The sequence below is a fragment of the Anticarsia gemmatalis genome, chromosome 22, assembly GCF_050436995.1.
Source record: "Anticarsia gemmatalis isolate Benzon Research Colony breed Stoneville strain chromosome 22, ilAntGemm2 primary, whole genome shotgun sequence".
Lineage (NCBI taxonomy): Eukaryota > Metazoa > Arthropoda > Insecta > Lepidoptera > Erebidae > Anticarsia > Anticarsia gemmatalis.
The window spans coordinates 5,671,534-5,697,342 of record NC_134766.1 but is presented as its reverse complement, the minus strand read 5'-3'; the positions used below and the strand labels follow the sequence as shown (position 1 = coordinate 5,697,342).

Below are 25,809 nucleotides of genomic sequence, written 5' to 3'. Positions count from 1 at the left end.
GATTGATAATGGGAGGTACCTTGCATCATATATTATTATCAGGGCCCTATCTCGGATTCCAATAATATTTATATACTGAACTATAACATATAGTTTTAATTCAAATAAAAATTAAGTTTGACATAAGGCATTTAACAAATCAATCAACGGATTTATTTTATTTCTCTTCGAATGGTCAATAAAACGTAACTGCAATGGGAATAAAGTGGTGATTGGCAATTAATATAATTTGTTAGTTAATTGAGAGCGACTGCATCGCAGTTCGGCAGTCGACGGTATGGCCTGCCAATGTGTTGTGTGGCTCTTTACTTTAGTTGTAACATGCTGGCTTGGGAACACCGTAAGTTATTCAATCAATCATGTACTAGACCAGATTTTTCCATCAAATAAGTTATTAATTTCGTTTAAAACAATATTTTATTGGGATACCTTCATAAACGTTATTATCAATGTTGCTAGGGGCAGCACAACGGCTATTAATTTGTGATCGAAGCTTACGATACAAAGTAGTAGTAGTAGGTTCAAATCCTATTAATTGCACTACTGATATGAATCTACTATTAACACAAGTTTTCGAATTAAGGCAGCTGAAAATTGCAAATTGATTCTTATTAAAAACGGAAAGCTCTGATATTTATAAAACAAAAATACAACATTCATGTCAACTAAACAATAAGAGTAGAAGACGTCTACATGGATTTAAATCTACAAAGCAAACTCGTTACTCGTACACACATTCAGACGGACAAATAACTTGATAGCAAACGTTCAGGTGAAAAACATTCACATGTCAGTTGAAATGATACAACTATCTAAAACAGTACCTTCAGAGCGAAGACTTTAGTTTTAAAAACTCTCGCAGGATGGATACATCATCCGCAACCACCCATGCTGCATGGAGCCGGGTGAGAACTTAACGCTGGCGATGGTGATCGACGCGTACGAGATCTACGGCCACGACCCCACAGACAAGCTGGACTACCTCGCGCATTACCAGATCGAGATGATGAAGATCAAACGAGCGCCGGACCAGGTAACTATAATTAATGTCTTCCGAATGTTTCCTTTAGAAATTAGTTTTTTAAGGAAAATTTTACCCTGTTACATAGGAAACTATGGTAGATGGCAAAACGCGGGTGTATTTCATACATCTCTGTTTAAGCTTCGGGCATAAAAGGCGTGGTATTATGTATTACGTACCTACGTTAATTCTGTTAATCTGAATCAATATTTATTTTGTGTAATTTTAACTTTTATTCTTAAGGCCTTTTCAGAAAGTGTTCTAACTAACTCCGGCATTCATATGACTTTGTGCTTATGTTAAAAATAGTAACCTAGCAGACAATTTAAAATAATGCAGCAATAGCAGCAACTCTTAAACAGAAATTTCCATATCTTGTGCGATCACGAACGCCATTTTGCTGATATACTGTTTATAAGATGCCGACTGAAAGTTAGAACACAAAGTTTTCTTAACAAAACCTTGTATTGGAAGCTTGAAGGTTTAACCCATTTATGTGCTTATTAAAAAAGTTGGACGCGAGCCACTTGCGATAACCTACAAAGTCACGTAGAGAATAGGTACCGCTTTGAAAAATCTTTACTTTCAAACCAATATTGGACATGTAAAAATACAAATACAGGACATTTATATTATCTACTGACGTAACCTGAAATGGTGCCAATAATTCGAGGTTTAAATTATAATTCATAAGATTAAAGATATTAGTATTAAGTTAATCAAGTTATTATTTGGATAAAGTCGGGGTAAAGATTCGTTTTTTCCATTTCACAAATTGATTATTTGGTCACGAAGTTTTCTTTTCTCGTCGTGATTTTGCAACTTTCAGCAGTCTAACGTCAATATTTGTTGAAAACGCAATTAAAGTTGGACTTAAGTAACTAAACGTATGATTATCAAAGTAATGTAATCTATTTTTTTCGCAGTACATAATAAATGAACACGTCCACATAGCAACGGATCATTTAGCGAGATTCACACACATGCATATAAAAGAATTAAAAGTAAGTATGAACACTGATTTGCCAAGATTATCGACATTGCTCCATTCTTATCACTTCACGATGGTTACGATACGTTATGTCCCTCAAGAAATGAATGGAGTTTTAGAGATGATTGACAAGTTTAGAGACATTACCGAATTTGAACAATAATTTCTTAAACTTTTTTTTGTTTTATAAGTGTGGAAATCGTTAAAATATATATCGAGATAGTTGATACTAAAAAACCAGGATCGCAATTGCACTTAATTAACAAAATGAAATAGCTTTTACAGATCCCTCCTCTCTATCCTTTCCCATCTGAATATATCTTCCGGTGCAATAAAATGGTTTTCCTCATATCTTCAAGGACGCCAGCAATCAGTTCACTTCGGTGAATCCTCATCGAGCTGGCGTGAACTTGATTCTGGCGTCCCGCAAGGCGGTATTCTTTCTCCCTTATTGTTTTCTTTCTTTATTAATCTGGTTACCCAAAATCTTCAAGGAGCGTATCATCTGTACGCTGATGACTTGCAGCTTTATTCGCAAGGAACTGTGGACTCCATATCCACAGCGGTTGATGTCGTGAACGGCGACCTCGAACATATCAAGTCCTGGTCCGAGAAGTTCGGCTTAGCCGTTAACCCTACCAAATGTCAGGCTATACTGGTAGGCAGTCACCGTAACATCAGCAGGCTTGGTCACGTTCACGTTCCACCTATAGTTTTTAATGGCTCGACTATTGAAACTACGTCTGCTGTGCGAGATTTAGGATTATACATTGACTCAACTTTAAGCTGGAAATCCCAAATAGCCAATGTTTGTCGCAGAGTCACTAGCACATTGCGGGCTCTATATCGCCTCAAGAACATGCTGCCATGTAGGACGAAAGCGATGCTTGTACAGACTTTAATTTTCCCTCTCATCGACTATGGTGACGTGTGTTACTTTGACTTGAATGCAGATCTCCTCAACAAACTCGACCGTCTTCTTAACAACTGCATTCGATTTATATTCAATCTTCGCAAGTATGATCATATATCTACTTATCGCTCTCAACTTAGGTGGCTACCAATCCGTGAGCGCCGTAATTTACGCGCTCTCACGACACTCTTCTCTTTCCTCACTTCTTCTTCTCCCCCAGCCTACCTAACTCCCTACTTTCAATACTTGTGTGATAACCACAACCGTAATCTCCGCTCTTCAAGCAATCTCACTCTTCTCTGTCCATCCCACACTACTGGGTTTATTAACTCTTCTTTCCCTGTCCAGTCAGTTCTGTTATGGAATGCGCTCCCTCTTGAAATCAGGATGTCCACTAACCGTCTTACGTTCAAGAACAAAGTACGGGATCTTTTGTTGAACAAAGTTGCTGAATCGTCACAATTATCTTAGCGTATATTTATATTTATTTATTATTGTATATATCTCATATTTTATAGTATCTATATTTATTTTTATATATCATAAGTAATATTTATTATGTTTATGTACATATTATTTATGTTTATGTATTTACACTCATATCGCTCATTTATCTTATTATTTATTTGTACACTCTTTCTTAACTCACTTTCCTTCCTCTTTTAAACACCTTCGTAATAATCTCTGCATGCAACCCTAAGGAAGACTGGCAGAAAATGCCCCTGGCATTAAGTCCGCCTTTATACAAATTTGTATATTAAGTTTAAATAAATCAATAAATAAATAAGTTTGATGGAATAAACTAACTGATATATTGCTATATTATGAACGTGTGTTGTTCCATGGATGTAACGTCAGCTGTAGGCTAGAACGATATATTTTATTAGATCCCTTCTCTCCCACGCATCACACAGTTTAACTTAATGTTTGCAAGGGATGTATATTTAGGATACGTTTGCTTTTTCCTTTGCTATCTCTAATGGAGTGGGCACAGCTCCAAATGCTGTGTCTTTTCCGGCCTATGTATTGTATTATAGTTTAAGATTGAATTTTGAGGATTAAAACCCTTGCGCTTTAAACAAAATTTCATCGTTTGATTCTAATATGTACATTTAACACAAAGGAGAATGCTCAAAAAAAACCCAGGCTGTACACAAAAGTTATGTAACTCAAAAAATTAGTTATACTGTGTAATTGAATTCCCAATGTTTACCTCTATCAAATTCGATGGCTGAACATACTATTTTGCTATAACTTTTCAGTAGGGGTTTTCAATATATTTTTATATTTTTTAAATAAGTTACCTATATAAATGTTTAATCTTTTTTGAGTCACACATTTTTAATATAGGTATGTAACTGAGTTACAAATTAAAAATATTAAAAAATATATTTTTGAAAAATCAGTCATCATCACCAGGTCATATATGTCCCCACCGAGGGGCACGAGCCTCCCCTCTTAACAAAGAGGGGGATCAGGTCTTAGTCCACCACACTGGTCTAATGCGGGTTGGCAGACAATTGCAGGGCTATTATAAGGTAGAAAAGTGTTGTCATGGTGGTAGATTGCTAGCCTATAGCCTATGAAGCACCAAACCCTTCCATCCCTCTACTGACTTTTGCAGTATGCACGGGAAGAAATGCAGCTGGCACCTTTATGTTTTTTTTTCGCTCTCAATCCAGCATGGGAGCAATGGGAGAAATGAGTGATACTGTGTAATTAATTCCAGATATTTACCTCTATCAAATTCAATGGCTAAACATATTATATTGCTATTACTTTTACTTTTACTTTGTTTTGTACTATGTAGTGATAGAATATAATTATTTTATTGTTAATTATTTTTTTAAAATCACAGTTCCATTAAAATTAATTATATATAAGTATTAGATATTTACTTACTTATACAATTATATTATTCAAAAAATAATCATTGTGATGAACGTTTGAAAAATATTTATTTTTTAAATTCACCTTTTAAATAGTAGATAATAGCAAAAAATAGTATTTAGCCATCGAATTTGATAGAGGCGAATATCTGGAATTGAATCACTCAGTATCACTAAAATTCTGAGTTACACACCGTTTGTGTACGGCCTGGGTTTCTTTCCCATACATTTTGAGCATTCTCCTTTCAAATATGTTTGTACTACCTTATTGAAACTGGGTAAAATGAATTTACTGGGTGCATTTTCTCACATTTTCTAGTTACATGGAGGTTTGATTCGTTCGACTGATTCTAAGTCCCAGGTTCGATCCCTACATCGCTAAACTCGGAAACTTCAAGTATAGTTAGGAACAAGGGTTGGCTGACTGAATCTTTTTTGTCTATTTGACAGGTATTATTGATAGCGTTAGACGACACGATCGACAACATGTTGACGATGTACGACAACCACAACGCTATAAAGACTGAGAGAATCGCCACTTACAACTCAGTGTCCGGCGGCGCGGTACCTTCAGAGTTTTATATGAGTCAAGGTAAAGTATCAACTATACCGAAGTTCATCTATTATATCTGTTGGATGATCGTTAAACTTTTACAGCCTACCTGTCTCTAACGACAAACAATTTTTCAATTCTTTTCCGCCAGTGATGAAAACTGCTTTTTAGTCGTTGTCGTTGTTAGTCAGATCCAAATCTCGTTTAACAGCTTCATATTTTCCAAATCTCTTTATTACATAATTTTAATAAGTATCTAAACAAAAATATGTAGAATCAAGCGTTCCAGTCAATGTCAAATGTTTAAAAAAAAGGATTTTGAAAGATATCGAATATGTGACTTCTGGAGTTGAATGTACATTTTACGGTTGATTAAAGATCACATTTGGCGCGGACACTTCATAGTTTAGCGTCTTCGTGCTTCTAATGCCCTCTGATTGAATAATTTGACACTAATGTTGTCCAAACAATAACAAGCGGACAATACCGCTTGGGAATCGAAATATTCACCTCCTAACAATAGCAGTGGCGTGGCGACCAACTTAACCACTAGAGCACGTAGAGTACCTTTTCAACTGGACTGTAGCCCTTGAGTAAATATCAAAGGTTTCTTACAGAGTTCTACTGCGGCAAGAACGTATACATCTTCATATCAGAGCTGTACAGTGACATATACAACATGGGAAGAGGTCCAGCTCCTTACTGTAAAGGCAGAGCGTTCCACTTCCTCGGCTTCGTGCACTTCATGGACGACAAGAGATACTTCCTGGAAGAAGACCCTAATGTTGTGTTCTCTACAGAGAACTTTATACATGGGTTGGAGTGTAACGTTGGGATTTGTATATTTAGGTAAGTAAGTTTGCTGTTTCCCAGAGCTAGAGACATAATGTAATTTAGATGTTGTAATATATCGTTAGAAAGAATTGGTTCTAAAGTACTGGTAACTAAAAACCTAAAACTGGTACTAAAAGCAGGCGCAGACCATTATTTGGGTAATCAATAACCTCAGTATTGGTACAGGCAATTATTTCACTCAAAGATTTGGTAGCTGTCAAGTAATCAGAATTGACTACTTGAACTTTTCCCTAGTTTAAATAAGCAGACTCCTCGCATTGGACCCAATTCAACGATGTTTTGTATAATACACAAGGCATTGTGGAGTATGAATGGTCCAAAGCTTAATTTGGATTTAAAAAGTACTTAACTTACTTCTACATAAAAAAATACACAAAAATTGTATGACTTACATTCATCATCATCCAGGTTTCCTTTCAAGAAGAATCTGCAGCATCTTCGCGACGTGTCCACTCTTCCGAAGGCGATAGTGAAGTGTGGCACGGAGATGTACAAGCTGCCGCCGCTCACTGCCGCCTCCTGCATCATCACTTCTGGATCTTTCATATTTGACTTCAATATACAGGGCGTCAGATATCGACATCATGACTACTTGCTGGTATGTTTGAAAACGGCTATAAGTTCTGGAAAAGCAATTTATTGATGTACAAAGTTTTGTGATAAGAAATAGAAATTGAATCCGTGGTCATGGAATGTTGGTGTCAACATTAATTAGGTAGCATTAGTACTCTTCCCAAGATAAAAATATTCAAATTTTGAAAGGTCTCTTCAAAAAATCACAGGTGACATACATAACAGGATGGGATTTTAGTTTCTTTAAAAAAATATAGCTACTAGTTTTGCATTCAAGACGTTACTTGATATAAGTAAAGTCTTGAATGCAAAAGTTTATCGTTGTTATTTTGATCAATATAATTTTTTTTAATGTGGTTTGTAAATGTTTGTTGCTAGTTCTTGCCAAATGGTCAAACATATTACACCAAGGAGAAATATTCCCCGTTGACTTGTGATCATCACGTGTGTGAGTGGAACTATACCAACTTTTATGGAGGTAAGCCATCATAGTAGCTAAAATCTTGGATTGCTAACAACTTATAAACAAAATTTGGCCCCTAGCTAAAGAATTCAGAGCCCGATCGCAGTGCTGTAATTTTTTGACATCTTCAACCATTATCGTGATGAAACCTTGCATGCCTAAAAGTTATTTAAAGCGTATCTTTACGGTAACACAAAGTCCTCAACAGGTAAAAGACCCTGCGGGAAGAGCGATAGTAATGGCTGCCCAACAGCTGTGCAAAATTGAAAAAGCCGTATCTATCATCCTCAGCCTATTAAAGCCAATCTCAAGTATGAATTTAGATTCAACATCAAGTAATACTAATATCGTGTAAATTCCAGGTCCATTTATAATCCCTGGTGACCCTGGCAATGGTCTATCACCAGTACCTCCGTTCATCGAGCAAACGACTGAAGCGTTCATCATCACCACAGACCCCAACAATAACAATGGCGATGATAACAATATCACTTGTAAGTACCACTTGATCATTGTGAAACTCAATTTTCATTGCGACGCAAAAGTTCCACTAAAAGTACTTTGACTAACTTTGGTACTATACTCCAACAACTTACAAGAGGGCCTTGTACAAGGTTCGCGGCTGTCAAATAATTTGTTTTAAAATTTAGATTTTAGAACACATTTTGCAGCTCGCGGTAGATAGTTTGATACTTCTACTTTATTATGGAAATCACTGAGCAGTATCAATATACCTAATAACCTAGATAAATCGATAACAAAGTACTCTACTAAGTTGTCAGACTATGTAGACCAGACTTTAGAATAATTACAATAGATGACCACTGTAATTTTATTATCTAAAAGTCTCCTTCAGAACTAATTTTTTGTTCCATTTTACAGAGTTGTTCAAAAAAAAAAAGTGGTATATAGTGATTTAATTGATTTACAGATGCCCTGGACGGTTGCTGGTACATGTTCCCGCCGAACTACGGCTCCATCGCCGGTATCAGCTACCTGGACCCGCTCACAGTCAACGAGTACCGCTTCACTTGCCAGGGATCTGGGAATAAGGTGCGTTGTGTTAAAACTAGTTAAAATAATGAAGTAGGTGAAATTTTATTAGATAGTGATCTTACCTTTAATTTCTTTAAAATGTTGACGGATGTGTATAGCTGATGATGGGCTGTATGTTTCCATCATAAACTGCTTCGCTTAAAATACTAGAAGTTTCCACGCCGCTACCATAGCATCGGGAGGTAATGGGTTCGATTCTCACAAGGGAGAATTATTTGTAGGATCCAAAAATAGTTGTTTCGGGTCTGGTTGTACTTTGTGCCTGTTGTTTGTGAAAGTCCCCGCGACATAAGAGCAATTCTTAGTGTGAGAGTTGCAAAAAATATAAATCTAATTCACTAACTATTCCTAGAGCTACTCGAACTAAGATCATAAGAGATAGTTTTAGTTCTGTATAGATATAACTACATCTACATAATCTAATATACCTTAAGGCCACAACATGCGTCGACATTGCGACGCTTGTTTACTTCGAAGTATCACGTCGTTTAAGCCATGCGATACAACGCAGTGTTGTAGCATCGCCATTACCTGAACCTTTTGTTCCCCAGGGTCTATACTGGTACCCGCAATGGATGGGCGCGGTGCCTCACCACCCGTACCCGCACTCGGGCGACGGGCCGGGCTCCATCCAGCGGCCGCCGGACGCCATCTACTACCCGCACCAGCAGGGACAGCCGCCGCCGCCCGTGCTCACGCCCAAACGTAAAGATTATAGCGACTAATATGATACAAGTGTTTTTGTCACCCCTTTTCAATTTTAAGAATGTTTATATAACGGGAAGAGTTGTCACTATTTCGCAGAGTTTATGCTGATCCTTTTAAACTTTAAACGAATATTATACGTGGCTGTGTGTAGGCAATAAGAGCATTGTTTATGTTTTGCGTATGTATGTACGTGAGCCTATATATTTACCCAACGAATATGAAGAATTATATATAAAATTGTATTTCTGGTTAGTAATAACTAGTACTAGGGTAGTAATTCAGTGTAAAATGAGTTTAGGAATTAATTTAGTTGTGACATAATGAACACTTATTAGTCCTGCTTGCTTAACTGAAGTTCCAATGCAAATTGATTTTATGCTTTGTGTTCCTATAAGTAAATGGTAACAGAGGAGTTTGTAGTAAAACAAAATGTATCGATTTTTAATAACTTTTATTCATATTCATAATAATCATAATTTACACAAACATAACGATACCTAGTGTCAACTCATTAGAGTTTATAACCTAAATATATTTAAAATAAATGTCGAGTTACAGTTTAAGATAACTTTATTGCACTTAATTTAATATTTATCCAACCAAACATTTAAAGTACGTTTTCATGCGACCATAGGAAATGCTTGCACATCCCTACACAATTTGACAGTAGTGACAGTTAAAATTAAGTGTTGCCATCAAAAATAATTTGCATACATAAATATTTGAAACATTAACTTTCAATATTAAAAAGTTTATTCTAGCGGCCATTACAATTTAAAAATCTAATAGAAACATCTAAACATGTTTAAAAATAAAATAGTAATTTTATCTACAATACAATAATACAGCTATACAAAATTTAATAAAACATATTACAATTAAATCGAACGCAATCACGTTAATCAATTTATGTCAGCAATCAATTGACAATTACATAAAAATACATAACTTTATAACAATATATTTTTATTTGCAACACTTGTCTGTAGGGACAGATGTTACCAGCGCACAAAATTATCACTATTATCTACTTACAGCTATTTCCGAGTCCTATTTAGTGGGATATCACACTTCAAACATTATTGTACCACTTGCGAGAATTATAAGCATTTTTTAAGGCAGTATTGTACTATAAACTCGCCGACAACAGTGTTAGGCCTGAAATTGCGAAAAGCGGACGCTTGTGCGGCCCCACACAGAAGGGGGAAGCCGCGCGGGCACTCATACTATGGAGGCCCGCGCCGGGGCACTCGCGGCCTCCGAAAGCGCCTTGAACTGCTGAATAATCCGGTCCCCGCGACGGTCCCACGGAAACTGTCCGTGTGCACAAACACTTGTGCCCCTCGCGGGCGACCGCTAAACGCAATTTCACGCCTTAAATAAATACATTATAAAATCTATACCAATACATTTTCGGTTTCGTTTCAATAAGGCGATTTAAACTAATATAATACTATAATAAATATGGCTTTTTAACTAACTATTGTTGGCGAGTCTCAGTACTTATGGAATGGTTAACAAAAACTGTTGAACAGAAACCCATGTTAGTTAAAAGGTACGAACACATCACATTTTAAAAGAAAATATAAAATATTTTTTGAAAATGTTATCATAATAGGGGCGTTATGTACTGTCGATTGGACGCTGGCCAACTGTTTAAGTTTTTACTATCCTTATTTAATCCCACTATTGGGCAAAAGTTTATACGTGGTTTATGAAGTCCACCACATCTGCCAAATGATGGAGACTGCACACCTTCAAGAACTGTTCAAAACACTCTCAGGCATATTTTCCTCACGATGTTTTCCTTCACTGTTATAACATGTGATCATTATTTCACATATGACGTATATGACTTTAGAAAAGTATTAAACTGCAATATATAGTAAAAACCCCCCTTTTAAGGGCCAGTTTATAGCTTGTGAATAAGTGTCAGATAACATTCAAAATTTCGCCTAAAAACGTAGAAGTTATAATTTAACCGTTATTCAGCGCTAACCGACAGTACTTAAGACCTCATATAAATGCAAAAGGAGAAGGTAGGATCAATTTATAGTTAAACCCAAGTAATGTGCACTTACACTAATTGCTTTCGATACATAATACAATGTAGATACTTGTCTATATGATTATTTATAAACAAAAACTGTCTATATACTATAATATGTTATTATTGCTATACTATTTGGTCCTGATCTATACTATTTCAAAATGGTAAGTAATTAACAAAAAAGAAAGCGTTATCACTATTTAGTTAATTTGTAATAAAAAAAAATACATATATACACATATGTAGAGAAGTGGGAAATAGATAAAGTTAAAAATATTATGCAAACTGCTTATGAAATCTCAACAAAAAAAAGAAAAAAAAAAATTACATATTTAAAAAAATAAATAGGGTGAATAATAGTTTCCTTTGTCTATGAATGAAGAAAGAAATCCATAGACACGTATCTACATTGAAGTATGTGTACAATACTTAAAAATATAGTTTATATTATATTTATTTTACTCATGTTCAGTCCTTTCACACTAGTTTTGTAAGCCGTATATTTGATTGCAATCGTTTGTCCATCTTGCATATGCAAGAACACTTTGTCAAATGCAAGATATACAATACAAACATGATATAACGCTTGTTATACAGACGTGTGTAGGCAGAGGTGTATGAAATACATCCATTTTTCGTCATTAACATTGTTATTCGCACTTAAAAGAGGGCGTGAGGCATGCAAGTAACTGCCTCTATGGCCTGGGCGGTAGTGTATCCTCTAATTGTGAGGTTCTGGGTTTGATTCCTGCGTCGGAAAAAGTGCTATTGGTGGTTTCTAATTTACATTGTAACATTTCTCAATAGAAGCCCGGAGTTTGGTAACGTGTGTTAATGACGAAAAGTACTTTACTTATAGTGCATTTCATACACTTCTGTCAACATCTTCAGATATAACAGTCGTGATGTTATGTATGCAAGCATGCAAGTCAAACAATACTATCGAAACGATGTAACTTTTCTAGCATTTGCTCAAAGTATTCTCTTTTAGACTGACGACTGCAATCATCTGATATCTTGCATATTATTTCAACAATATACACTTGATATAACGTATTTTAAACATGGCATGAATTTCAATACGGTTATAGTTTTGACAGCCCGTTTTTATTCGTATAGCACACCTCCATAAAGGTGGATACTATCTTGCATATGCAAGCTTTTAAAGCTTCAAACGTATGCTATTTTTACGAAAAAAATAACTCAACTCTAAGAAATTTATGAAAACTATATTTTGTTTTGCTGTTATTCTATTAAAATATTATGTTTCCAAGTAATAAAGTGGTAAAATTAACCATTTAAATATGCAATATATGATTTTCTATAGTTCGTATAAGGCTGTCTTTGCAAAGCTTATAAGTGCGGCTGGCTATACGTTACATTGTGCGGTACAGCGACAAATATTGAAATATCTACTCGTTAATTCGAATTAAATCCATTGTGATACTGTTATAGTGCGGTAACAAAAACTAAATATTACTTAGTGCGACTTTCAAAGATGGCGGCCGCCCCGCACAATGTATCCAAACGTAACTATATTTATGCTTAAAACAAAATGGCCGGATTATCTCATGCTTTCTGTTCAACATCGTCTATTTCAAACTCTTTCTCCCAACTCTCATCTGAATTAGCACTAGCATCATCTTTCACTTCTTTATCTGCGAAATAATCTTCAACTAAATCGTTGCCACAAACGTCAGATTTTACCGCCTTTTTAGGTGAGCGGCCATTTTTTTTCTTATTGTTCATCTTGTCTCTGGTTTGTGCGTTCTTTTTTTTAATGTCTGTGCTAGTGGTTTTGTCTGTGTTGTTGTTGGTTAGGTCCCGAGAGGAGGTCTGCTTCGTCATCTTCTTTGTGGCGATCTCCCTCTCGTATTCTTCTAGAAGTAGTGTTTGTTGTTCTTCTGTGAGTTCCAAGTCGTTGGCGAAGTCTTCTGTACAGAGTTTTGATATATAGTCAATCTGAATTAAGTTTGCTCTAAGAAAGGGCTCTACACAAAAAGACTGAATATTTTATAAAATTTCATATTGACATTTTTACACAGTTAATTGCATTGAGCCCTTTATGAAAAATATACGCAAAGGTTTTCAAATATTGATGCAAAATTAACTTTCTAAACTTGCGGTTCATTGAACAATAGAAAAAAAAAAAAAATTAACTTCGAAGAAAAGATTATTTATAAACATTTACGTATAAAAAAATTAAAAAGGATAATCTAAAAATACTTGGGAATACTAAAACAACTATTTCAAAAGTAAGTTTTATTAAAGAAAAATAAACATTACATGAGTTTGAACAATACAATCTATGATAGCAGATCAATATCGATTTAAAATCCGATATATCGATTAATTTAAATCGATACCGGATTATGGTTAGACAATACAACAACTAAATTAGTATTATTATTTCCAAATCGATTTCATGCATCGATGTTATTTTTATATCGAGTTATTATTATATCGATACAAATACATGTGAAAATAATTGAAATACATTACATCTGAATCTAAGAAAAAATATGGATTTTGATAAAAAGGCACTTATTCGTAAGTATCGATTTAAGTACGTTATAAGAATATAGAATATCGATTGATATAATATCGATACTTTTAAAAAGCCTAAGCGTATACGACGATATGAGTTTTATTCGTGTGCACAATAAAAATGAGCAGTGTAATATTTGATTGATTTTTTATAGAAATAAAATGTTAAAATAACACGAAAGAAAGTTGAATATCTTGGCTATTTCCGATACATGGATAAAATGGAGAGCAGTTTTTGATAGTTTAAAAGCATTTAAAATAGCATTTTAAATGGAAAATAATTATATTAAGAATGAAAGCTCAAATATCACACAAAAAGAAGCTGTTTTGGTAATAAAAGTGGCATAAGCTCGGAATATCGTTACAATTTTACTGACAATAAGATAACAAATTAAACCTTTTTTCTTTTCTCTCAATACTACTATCTCGTTGTCTCGTCTTTGTTTAAAGTCTACGAACGAATATTAGTGAGGATTTCTTGTTAGACAGAGACCGTTGTCGCAAGCCGCAGCTAAACTATTATTGAAGAGCCTTATGATGGCCATCTTGTGTTTAAAATTTAGGTTGCATCAATAATATTTATTATTACGTAATTGTTTGGCAACCATGTTGAAACAAGTCCCCATGCAATCTTTATATATATAATTCTTCTGTAAGTGTGTATGTCGCTGAACTTCTCTTAAACGACTGAACCGATTTTGATGAAATTTTTTGTGTGTGTTCAAGGGGATCTGAGAATGGTTTAGATTCACAATTTTGTCCGCTGGACAATGCTTTTTTGACGTGTAGGCAGGACAACGTCTGTCGGGTCCGCTTGTATTAATATTAAAAATGAACTAACTCGAGCTTACGTCACATTTATTAGAAAAGTAAGAAGTTGTTCGTCGTATACGTTTAGTGTGCGGCACAATGTTCTGTGTGGTCACTTACCGTCGTCCCAAACCGCGTTGTCTATATCCGGCGCTACGTACGGCTTCTCCAGCTCCTCCGTGTCCAAGCCTGATAACACCTTCTTGGGACTCCTGGAACGATTACAAAGATAGTTGTTAAAAGTTTCAGGGTTTCATAAAGATTGAAGAATATTTAATTTCGTGAATAAAGTAGAGAATTAAAAATTTTCGTGAGTTCCAATCCTGGCTCCAGTAAAATGTATATCTTTATTCAATAGAGTTCTTTCAGTGAATTAAGTGAATTTAATTTATTTAGTCATCTTCATAATCTTTTATGGTTTTGCCACTAACGCCATCTAGTTACACCATCGAAACTAAAATAAACAAAAATAACTGTAGATTCACAAAACTCGTAGAAAAATTTTTTTTTCGTTTGCTCATCATACAAAATAAGCGTTAAAAAACGTGAAAATAGCATTAAATACTTTTGATATTAGCAATAGTACGTACTGTTCAATAGGTGTTGGTACAGGTGTCTGCATGGGCAGGTGAGCGAGCACGGGGTCCTGTGTGGGCTCCTCCAGGGGCTGCTTGCGGGCCGCCGCCGCCAGCCGGTCTTGTAGCAACGCCACGCGGAATAGATACCTGTGAACAAGTTTTGATACAGAATATTAGCAAGTTTTGATACTCCTGACTAAATATTGTTTATAACTTTATACTCGCTAGGGATTTACAACCATTTAAAACTAACTAGGTAACTTCTGACTGATACTAAAACAATTAAAAAAGTTCCACTGGCAGTTTTGATATAAGCTCGAATACAACTTTTTCCTACTTGAATTCAATTCTATCAGAAGTATGCCTTTTGGTGTCGGTAGCGATAAGACTGGCAAAAGATCAGGCGTAGGATAAGTTTATTGCCTTCCATTCGAAGGAACCCCCTCCCGGCGTTTCCATTTACATTACATAACATATTTATTGCACAGTAAATTTTATTCGCCAATTTACATTACATCTCTTTCTCAATCCTTGTCACTTCATCTCCTTTCTAACCACAATGTGACTTTATACTCATAATGATAATCTTGTATGATCTTTAACCTCATATTAGAGCAAGTACTGACCTCTCCCAGAAGTCATCATGCGACACAGCATCAGGTACAAGCTTGTCGTACTGGGAGCGCAGCAGCGGGCTGGCGTCGAGCCGCCGGCCGGCCGCCGCGGGGCTGATGAGGCCGGCCTCCGTGCTCTCCAGGCTGGCGCGCCACGCCTCGAACTCCGCGCTGTACGCGGGCACGATGAATGTCGCGTCCACACGCTGCAGGGCTTCTAGCTCCTTCTACAATAGACAAATAATACCTATATTTTAGTTTAATGTTCCTGTAAATAATATATAATTAAATATTCACCTAATAAATAAATTAATATCCTTTTGATACTACGCACATGATGATCACTATTGAGCACTATGTAATGATCTTAAAGTATTTAGACCTGTGTTTTGAAATATTCCCGGTCTTGTAGTGTTTGGTAAAATTAATGCAGAATAGGGTCGTCGAAAACATTTTAAATTTACTGTCTAAAAATAGTACTAACCCCGTAAAGGAGATGGAGACATAACATTTCGAAAGATTCTAATATCTTTTCTTAAGCAAGATAAAGTCTTTTTTCATATAAGAGAACCATAGTTAGGAGATAATGTCTACAAATCCAGTTTTTAATTTTTCATCCATTAGTTAAGCATACTTATAAAACTGTCAATAAGCTCAACATATAAAAGTTCCAACAATAATATAAAAGTGTAGCGTTTATCTATACCTATTATTCTTACAAAATGAGCTAGTTCTTACTTTATACGTAGACAGCATGGTGGTATCCCCTGACGACAGAATCACCTCTGTGTCGTCCTCATCATCCGGCTCTGGGTTCAACACTGTGCTCACTTGACCTGCAAACAAGAAACACAAATGATAGCCAAAGATGTACCAACATTCGCTTTTAATGAAAGAGGGTTAAGGCTTTCAATAAAAGACAGTGCGATGGGAATGAAGACAAGGTAGGAAGGGGTGTAGGTTAACAAATTAAACTTACCTATAAAAGTACTAAGACTCTTTTTCATCACATTTGCTGGTGACTCTGGAACATCCAGCTGCGGAAAAATAAAATTTATTTTCATTACGGACTTTATTAAAGACTTGAACTTCGTTTAGCACTTATTCATCCGACAAATACAAAAAAAAAGAAAATTCTACAGAATGGTAATTAAACAGTTATCTATAATTATCAATAAATAATGTCTATAACTTAGAGCCATGGGTTTACCTTGAACGTCTTGCCGATGACAGTGGAGGTGGTGCTGAACACGTGGCTCGCCTCGCTCTTGACGGCGGTGCCGATCTCGTCCAGGTCCTTCTTCACCATCGTGTACACCTCCGCTGACTGCAACACACAGACATACACATCTCTCAATAATTGTGACGTTACTTTTGACCTTAGCTTTCTTTATATTTATCATATTATAATCTTTAAGTTAAGCTTAATTAAAAATTTGAAATTAAAAAGTTTCATTACAGTTTTAGCCAGGTCTAACATTTCAATATTATTATTAAAATGTTGAATTACATACATATTTCTTAGATTTTTTCTCGATACATTTTGTAACCCACACAAATATTGAAATCAAGGAAACCTTAATAATTTCTTGCAGGCCCTATTTAAAGAGAGCTGTTTTGGTTACCAACCTATTTCAAATAATAAACAATTACAGAATATTAAAAGTCTTCTTTCATATTCAAAGTGAAAGTTATAGGTTTAAATATTATTTTCATATATCAGTGTATTTTTAGCATACGTGTATAGAGTGTAGATATGGTGTTAAGTGGATTAGCATTTGTTTTGACCAGACGCAAAATTGCCAAACTTGCCAAACAAATATATTTCATATACTATCTGTCTATTTATGATACTACTAAACTATCATACTAATATTATAAACGCAGAAGTTTGTGAGTATGTATGGATCTTTGTTACTCTTTCACGCAAATACTTCTGAATCGATTACGATGAAATTTGGTATGTAGGTAGCTGAAGACCCAGAATAACAAATAGGCTAGACTTTTTATCCCGGTGTTCCCGAGGGATCGGGATTTACACGGGAAGGGTTTTCACACGGACAAAGTCGCGGGCGGCCTCTAGTAACATATAAACACAAGTAGGCCAAGCAAAGTTTTCAGACAAAAACAATAAAAACGTATCTAAGTAACAGAGATAAGTGTGAGAGTAATCTCTATCAATATTTTTATCTTAAAATACAACATATACATACATAGATAACAATGTTTACAACTCTGGCCTATATAGATTATATAATAATGTTGAGAATCTAAGATATTTACATAATTTAGTGGTGATATTTTTGTAATAGACTAGTGTTTGTACCCGACTCTGCTTGATCGTTTAGAGATTCGCGATCATTGTGCCGGTTAAAAGTTCTGTTGACATCAATCAAATCGGGAAAATAGGATTACACTATAAACTTATAGAAATAAATATTTGCTAGTTTATTCTCATAATATTTTGTATTTCGATTAATAGTAACAACTTCTTGTATAACGATTACGTTATAAAACGAGGTAGTTTCTCTACATTTTCTTGTATATCCTTTTATATAAAATTCTCGCGTCACAGTTTTCGTTGGCATACTCCTCCGAAACGGCTTGACCGATTCTCATGAAATTTTGTGAGCATATTGACTAGGTCTGAGAATCGGCCAACATCTATTTTTCATACACCTAAGTGACATTTTTTTTTATATGGCAAAGCAACGTTTGCCGGATCAGCTAGTATTCTTTTAAAGAACAGACGTGGTTTTCATATAGCAGTATTAAATCATGATCATTTATTTGTGACATCAATGTAACTGCATAACATTTATACTTTACTCGCACCAGTTAGAACTAGAATTGGTAAATATGTAAAACATGACCTCTTTGCAAGTATTTGAACAACTGTCTACGATTGAAGTAAATGCATATCTAACAAGCGAGTATTACAAGATTAAAATTTATGTTAATATTTTTATTTCTACTTATTTTTTATTACATGTTTTTAATTCTTTAAAAGACAACTCCCGCACTTACTCTTGTGCTCGGTCTCTTACAAACATAATATTATAATGTAACGGGTCTTAAACGCGATTGAAAATTAAAGGTTAGAATGTTTCTTACAAACAAACAAACAAACGGACACACAGTACAACTAGACCCGAAGCAATTATTTGTTGATCGTACATATATTATTATACCGTGTGGGAATCGAACCCATGACGTCCCGACGCAATGGTAGCGGCATGGATCTCTAAACCACTGCGCCACGGAGGTAGTCTGCTTTAATAGTTGTGTTTTAATCCGTATTTTAAACAATTATTTAGTAAATTATTATTTGTAACATTAAAAATCTGTAAAACATCATCTATGTAAACATTTAAAAACTTGTTTTCAATCTCAAGGCGAGATGCAAATCGTTCGGTAACAGTGCGTGTTTGATTACTGACCTTTGCGTTTCATAGTTTACGATAACGATACAATAATCTAGTAGCTATTACAACTTTATTTATATATTTTAATGTTATTTTATAACGTGAGAACGAGGAGCGTAAATAATTTTATATTTTAACTTAGGCATTTTTCCTATCCATACCATTTGAATGAATAAGACAATGTATCTGACCGTTTGTTTGTCCTTCGTTCGTGTACGGCTGAACCGATTTGGAAAAATGGTTATTCGATAGATACCCGTTTTTCAACATTACAAGCAACAAAATAGGCTTTCAATACGTTTTTCTTTTGTATGTGACTGTCTGTCTATGTGATTGTCATTATTTTCTGTCAAAACTGCTGAACCAACTTGGATAAAATTTGATAAATCGATGTATTCTATTCTATCTATTCTATCTTCAACATTAAAACACATCAAGCCAACACATCCTTAGTAAGAAAAACTAAATTTCTAAGTTAACCAGGACACAAATAATTCTAAGTACAGTATTAAACATATTTCCAGCTTTCCCTTTCTAAATTTATAAAAAAATAATAACAAAACTAGTATAAAATAATTACAACTTTCACTCATATTTATACCTACAACATAACATAAGTACATTATGATATTATACCTAATCTAAAACGCATTTAACGCTCCAAAGACTTGTTTTACCGCCGGCATTTTTTTTATAATATGCAGTTTAAAAATACATATATTTTTATTTGCAAACATTATCTTCCTGCATATAATGAAACAGCGTTATCTATATATGATAAAACAGTGAAAATGTGTGTCTGTATATGAAGATATTTACAAAATAATAATTGAGGAGTGTTAAGAAACATCCTACTAGGTATACCACTAATATTATAAACGCGAAAGTTTGTGAAAATGTAAGTATGTATGGATGTTTGTTACTCTTTTACGCAAATACTACTGAACCCATTTCGATGAAATTTGGTATGTAGGTATCTGAAGACCCAGAATAACATATATGCTACTTTTTATCCCGGAGTTTCCGAGGGATCATGATTTACACGGGAAGGGTTTCTACGCGGACGAAGACGCGGGCGGCATCTATCCTACTATAAAATGAACCTTATGTGAGAAAAGTTAAGGTACATTCTAGAATGTTGTAGTAAATATTAGCAGAAGTGATTACAGTCAGTTTGTTTGAACACTAGTGAATCAGATTTCAGTGATGTCGTTGACCGGAGTACAGTAAATACTTCTTTACAGTTCACTGAATAGTAGAATAAATAATTAACCGTTAGCTGGTGTGATATGTGACCGTGTTCTTTTGCAGGACTAATTATATCAGCTTAGCCTTTGTTGGAGTCGGCTTCCAGTCTCACCGGATGCAGCTGAATACCAGTGTTTTACATGGAGCGACTGCCTATCTGACCTCCACAACCCAGTTACCTGGGATGTAACACGATATCCTTCGGTAAGACTGGTTGTCAGACTTTCAAGCTTCTGACTACTTTTAACGACTGTCAAAGTCGATCTTCGGAAATGACAGCTGGGACACACAATTAAACGTGCCTTCCGAAACCCGAAGAAACTCGATATGAATAAAATGGTCACCCATCCACAGAAGAACCTCGGCAAGGGTAGCTTGGCGCGGCTGTTATTAACTAAGCCTCGAGCTCCTCTTTTCGCGGGACTAATCAAGATACCTTTATTATTCCATTTATGTGGAAGATACCTATTAGTCCTACACCTGTATGCTTTTAAAAACTAGAACAAGGCTAAATATTTTTTTTTTATAGAACAGTTACTTCTAATCGACGAAGTTGACTGCCTCCGTGGCGCAGTGGTTTAGGTCGCCACACGGATACCTCTGCAACGGGAGGTCGTGGGTTCTATTCCCACACGAAGCAATTATTTGTGCGATCCACAAATAATTGTTTCGGGTCTGGTAGTGCTTTGTGTCCGTTGTTTGTATGTTTGTAAAAGTCCCCGCGACACAAGAGCAATTCTTAGTGCGGGAGTTGTCTTTAAAAAAAAAATCTTTAGAGGAGATTTTAGAACTGGAATGGGTTAGAATTTAAAATGAAAGCAACATTTTAATCTGAACGGTTCAAAGACACACACCCTATTCTTAACTTTTCACAAGACATTCGTTTTACTATAAGACTCATAAGGTACAAAATAAATAACAAACACAAAACAATCAACTTCCTAACTCGATCCAATACATTTTTTACAGAAGCACATCACGCATAAGCAGTGTAGTCTTCGAGTGCGAGCGAGGCCTTGGACGCGGCGATTTAATTTCATAAGGATTTCTTTTGTTAACACAAGCTGTTCGCCTGAACTAGCAAGCAGCTAAGTTTGACTCATTGTGAAACGTGTTTTGATATGCTAAAAACTTTTCCGGGTAGCGTTTTCGTTTGCTGACTTCTTGTAGCTGATTTCCTGATCGTTTTTGTTAATTGGAAGATAAATTGTAGCTCAATCTATATATTTATGTATGGTTATTTTACTAATATTTTCCTAACATTCATTGTTAATGTGAATTAGACCTACAGTCGTTAGATAGTATCCATTATCAGGAGTGTAATCCTCCATAGGAACTTAAAAAGAATAAAATGAAGGTCTTTATTTGGCAACGGTGCACGTAAAATTTTAAAAACAAATACATATTAAAAGGTAATGTTTCTTTAGGGGACCGATTCTTAAAAATATTTTAATATTAGGAAACTATATTTAATGTCACACACAGAATATAACACAGGTATGTATTTCGATTTGAAAGTGAACCGCACTACTTTTTATAAAAACAAATATCAAGACAGATAAGTAGGTACTATAATCCTTCTGTACTTTAGTATGAGTGATGCAAGCAGTGATCGATCACGGATTTAACCGTTCGTCCCTGAACCCGTCGCCACATAACTGACCTGGAGTCATGCCAGCTAATAAATAGCACTAGCAACGTATCATACTAAATAATATGCGTACGGGTAATACAATATTGATTGAAGGTACTCTATGAGATAGTTTACGAAATTGATAGGCTTTGAGTGATTTCTAGCTAGAGCTTTTTGCCCAGCAGTGGGTTGCTGAATCAAGATATAAAAATATACAATATCTATTTGGTTAGAGTTCAAGTTGTAAGTAATTATTTATTGGACAGACTTTTTTATAATTTTTTGGTGTTACCTGTTTTATCCATCAGATGGGCTATCCGACACTTATCTATAACTCGTGAAACTGACACTAGTGATTGTTAATGTTAATTATAGATTAATACGTTGATCAACTTATTTTAGGCTTGCAAAATTTTATCAAGTTCGTTACAGCCCTTTAGAAGAGCAGGACACAAAAATTTAGAGAAAAATACAAAACAAACTACATACTTACAACTGTATTCAAAATAAATTGATTTTAAAATGTACAGTGCAGTTCATTAATGCATAAAAGTGTTGTTCGCGTCATGATTAGATACGGAGTATTTACTACCTACCGGTTAAGTAACTGTAGATAAGTCATGATTATATTGTCGCTAAACGCATGCAGTATATCTGTGAAATAAATCCCGCCAACTAGCTACTGTAGTTTAGACAGGAGTATTTTTTTTAAACTTGCCTTTGTTAAAGTAAGCAAGGGAAACTATGCACATACCTAGCCTTTGTAAAAGTTAAGTTAATGATTTAATTTTGAATTTACAACAATAGTTAAATTGTGTTTTTAGATGATTTGTAGCAATGGCTTTACTTAATGCAGGTCCAATGTAAAATGTTATGTGCTTTAATAAAACTATGTATTGTATAGAAGAGAAAGCTTGAGAAAGTAAATATACTAACTTGCATTTCATTGCTGCTGTATCATTGTAGTATTTTTCTGACGTAACAGTGTTTACAAATATAAAATCTTCCTGGCCGATATCTGGCTACAGAGACCAGTTTCATTAAAACCAGCCAGTGCAAGACTTTGTTTATAGTGTCCAAGTGTGTGTACAATACACAGGTACAATCTCTATTCCCTTACTTTCATAGCCCGGATGGCTGTACCAACACAACCGGTGAGAGATCTTGATTTAACAAAGATATAGATCTATACTATACTATATAATCTATACTAATATTATAAAGCTGAAGAGTTTGTTTGTTTGTTTGAGCGCGGTAATCTCAGGAACTACTGGTGTGACTTGAAAAATTATTTTACTGTTGGATAACCTATTTATCGAGGAAGGCTATAGGCTGTATAACATCACGCTACGACTATTAGAAGCGGAATAGCAACGAAAAATGTTACAAAAACGGGGAAAATTATGACCCATTCTCTCTTATGTGACGCAAGCGAAGCTGCGCCGGTCAGCTAGTAAGTTTATACAGGTCTCTGATTGTTCAAATAAAACTTGCAAAATATCATACCTTTTGTTAAAGCTTTTTGTTGTTATCTTAATAGCTACAGATAACTAACTAGTTATGATTCATTCAAGGTGAAAAACTATGTTGTTTGAAAACAAATATAATCCTAATCTATAGTAAGTTGTGATAGTTTATTTTTAGTTCTAGAAATATAAATACATGATTACTTATAGTGCTTAACATCTAAATGGTTATGGAACTGGTTTTCATTTAGGACCATTTGTAGATTATAGTTTTTATTTCTTTTATTCACAAATATCTTTTATTCATAAATACTGTTTTTGTTTTCCTGAAATAATTTTAGTTAAGTTAGTTAGTTAATTGCTTGTGTACTTTGTTCCAATAGATTTTTTGATAGTAGCTTGGAGTTCGGCAATGGCATGCCAATAGGTTCGCCTTCAATTACTTGAGACTAACATAGCTAATGGCGAAACATGGATGTATTTTATGGTCCTGCCTAAACCTTTGGGTGTAACAGGAGTGATATTATGTATGTATGTATGTTTATGTTGATGATGTTAAAGTTATACATGAAAAGATAATTGATTTGATATAGCAGTAATTATGAGACCAACATTTTTTTATCTAATAAACTATTGTTGTATTAATTTGTAAGGGTCTAAAACCTTGAGAGGTAAGGGAAAACCTATATTTTGTTTGTGATGTCCATACTGACCTTGGTTTTGGCTGATGATATCCAGGAGTCCCACCAGTTGCCCGAGTTTCTGTCATCTTGTCTCGGAGTAGACGCCTCCTCACTGGGACTTGAATCAGTTGATCTGTTACAAAATACATTGTCTTACTCAAATTGTTTGTTTTAATTAACCTTACATAATATTAACAAAGCTAGCTTTATTTTTTTTAAGAATATATTATGCTGTGTTAGAAACTCCTTGATGCATATAAAATAAAAACATTGTTTAGTTTTTAATTTACATTATGTATTCTTATGATAACAAAAAGTGTCTTTGTCTTTAATAATGATTTTGTTGTTAAGTTTTTTTGTTTGTAGTTAATGTGACTTATTGAAATAAAAACAGTTACATACTTTATCATGTGTTTGTGTTGTTCCAAAAAGAACTTGGCATCTTAAATGATTAGACTTCTCTAAATATGCAAGGAGTTAGGTTACATAAAAGTTGATCTTATAATTTAAATTTTAAAACTAATTCAAGGCATAGTACCTGTACAGTTTACAAACTATGAGAACATTATTACAATGGGTAGTTAATGATTTAACAAGCATGAATGTTGAATGGTATTGAAAAGAAACAAGATACTCTATTGTTATTATTAGTCTATTGATTTGTGAAGAAATGACAAGCAAGGACAAAAAGAGGTTCAATATCTTTGCCAATGTTTCATCTAACCAAATAACAGCAAAACAGACTAATATAATCATAAATCTTTATAAAATTGTTATTTAACCTGTCACCGTATCTAGTTAGGACTGATATGATTCGGTTGATACAGTTATATGGTTGACATTACACAGTTACTATGTAATTCGTCTGCACATACCAACTAATAGGAAGTAACTAGGTCTTTCAATTAACTCGTACTATGACCTTCTTCATCAATAATCTCGTCAAACCAACTTAACTACGCGTCAACAAAGAATTCTCGATATCAATTTATCATCAAAACAACGCATTTTTGCACAACTAAACTAATTTCATGATAACCATAGAATGTTGACATGGTTTTAGCAAAAACGTAAATAATCAAAATAACTTACTTCTCTGCCATCACGATGTATCTTTATTGAATACAAAAATAATGGGAGCACATGGATTGCTGCACATAAATTGTTGTGTGATTTTGTTGTTGTTTTTACACGAAATTTAGAAATAATTTTGACATAGTTTTGTTTGCGTTGACATAAGGATACCGTTTCGTTACATGACAACGATATTAATACGTGTGATATAATTGCCTTTACTTCGATAAGCTTGTTTTAATTAGAATTCTTTGCCTTCCTTATGTTTATGTACTGTTTGTGTTCAAGTAATAAAATGTTTATTTAATGATCTATAAACATTTCTGATTATTCATCGACTTTGCTATAACGGAACGTTTTCTAACAATAGTTTTTAGTTCTACTGATAACATATAGATGGCGATGTATTGCGGTAGGTTTAAATGAAAACCAATGATTCAACAAGAGATTTTTTTTATTAATACTAATTTTAAATTGCTTACCTATCAGTTTAATTTAGGAAATTCGAGACTAAGTTTATTCACCACTAAGGGTTATTTGTGCATTTCATATGTGTACGGGTATTACAAAATGAATTTCAAATAAAAGGAATCATTTTCCCATACATAAAGTAATCTGCATAAAACAACCCATAAAACTGAATAATAATTACGGCTAAT

General features: G+C 34.5%; 2 protein-coding genes across 3 annotated transcripts; one reads left to right on the top strand and one right to left on the bottom strand.

The window, feature by feature from the left end:
• The first annotated feature begins 190 nt into the window (after positions 1-190).
• On the top strand, positions 191-9,049 carry LOC142982550 (uncharacterized). The gene is made up of 10 exons (XM_076129090.1): positions 191-340; positions 863-1,033; positions 1,948-2,025; positions 5,265-5,406; positions 5,985-6,216; positions 6,631-6,820; positions 7,174-7,273; positions 7,621-7,752; positions 8,190-8,311; positions 8,866-9,049. Exons 1-10 carry the CDS (start codon positions 278-280, stop codon positions 9,037-9,039), a joined length of 1,404 nt encoding a protein of 467 aa, XP_075985205.1. The 5' UTR covers positions 191-277; the 3' UTR covers positions 9,040-9,049.
• A 407-nt stretch (positions 9,050-9,456) lies between these two features.
• On the bottom strand, positions 9,457-25,330 carry LOC142982551 (uncharacterized). Of its 2 annotated transcripts, none has more exons than XM_076129093.1 (9): positions 25,169-25,330; positions 24,107-24,209; positions 16,832-16,948; positions 16,601-16,658; positions 16,360-16,457; positions 15,634-15,848; positions 15,020-15,154; positions 14,550-14,641; positions 9,457-13,003 (listed from the first exon to the last, which is right to left on the bottom strand). In XM_076129093.1, exons 1-9 carry the CDS (start codon positions 25,177-25,179, stop codon positions 12,642-12,644), a joined length of 1,191 nt encoding a protein of 396 aa, XP_075985208.1. In that variant the 5' UTR covers positions 25,180-25,330; the 3' UTR covers positions 9,457-12,641. The 2 variants fall into 2 exon arrangements, with proteins under 2 accessions (XP_075985208.1, XP_075985207.1); XM_076129092.1 differs by having other exon boundaries at positions 9,457-13,006; positions 25,169-25,329.
• Between the last annotated feature and the right edge of the window lie 479 nt (positions 25,331-25,809).

Excerpts from the sequence above, each read along its gene's own strand:
- LOC142982550 (XM_076129090.1), top strand. The coding sequence starts at position 278 with ATGGCCTGCCAATGTGTTGTGTGGCTCTTTACTTTAGTTGTAACATGC. Across the intron at positions 341-862 it reads CATGCTGGCTTGGGAACACC|GATGGATACATCATCCGCAA; the intron begins GTAAGTTATTCA and ends AAACTCTCGCAG. Across the intron at positions 8,312-8,865 it reads GCCAGGGATCTGGGAATAAG|GGTCTATACTGGTACCCGCA; the intron begins GTGCGTTGTGTT and ends TTTGTTCCCCAG.
- LOC142982551 (XM_076129092.1), bottom strand. Across the intron at positions 16,659-16,831 it reads TCATCGGCAAGACGTTCAAG|CTGGATGTTCCAGAGTCACC; the intron begins GTAAACCCATGG and ends ATTTTTCCGCAG. Across the intron at positions 15,155-15,633 it reads CATGATGACTTCTGGGAGAG|GTATCTATTCCGCGTGGCGT; the intron begins GTCAGTACTTGC and ends ACTTGTTCACAG.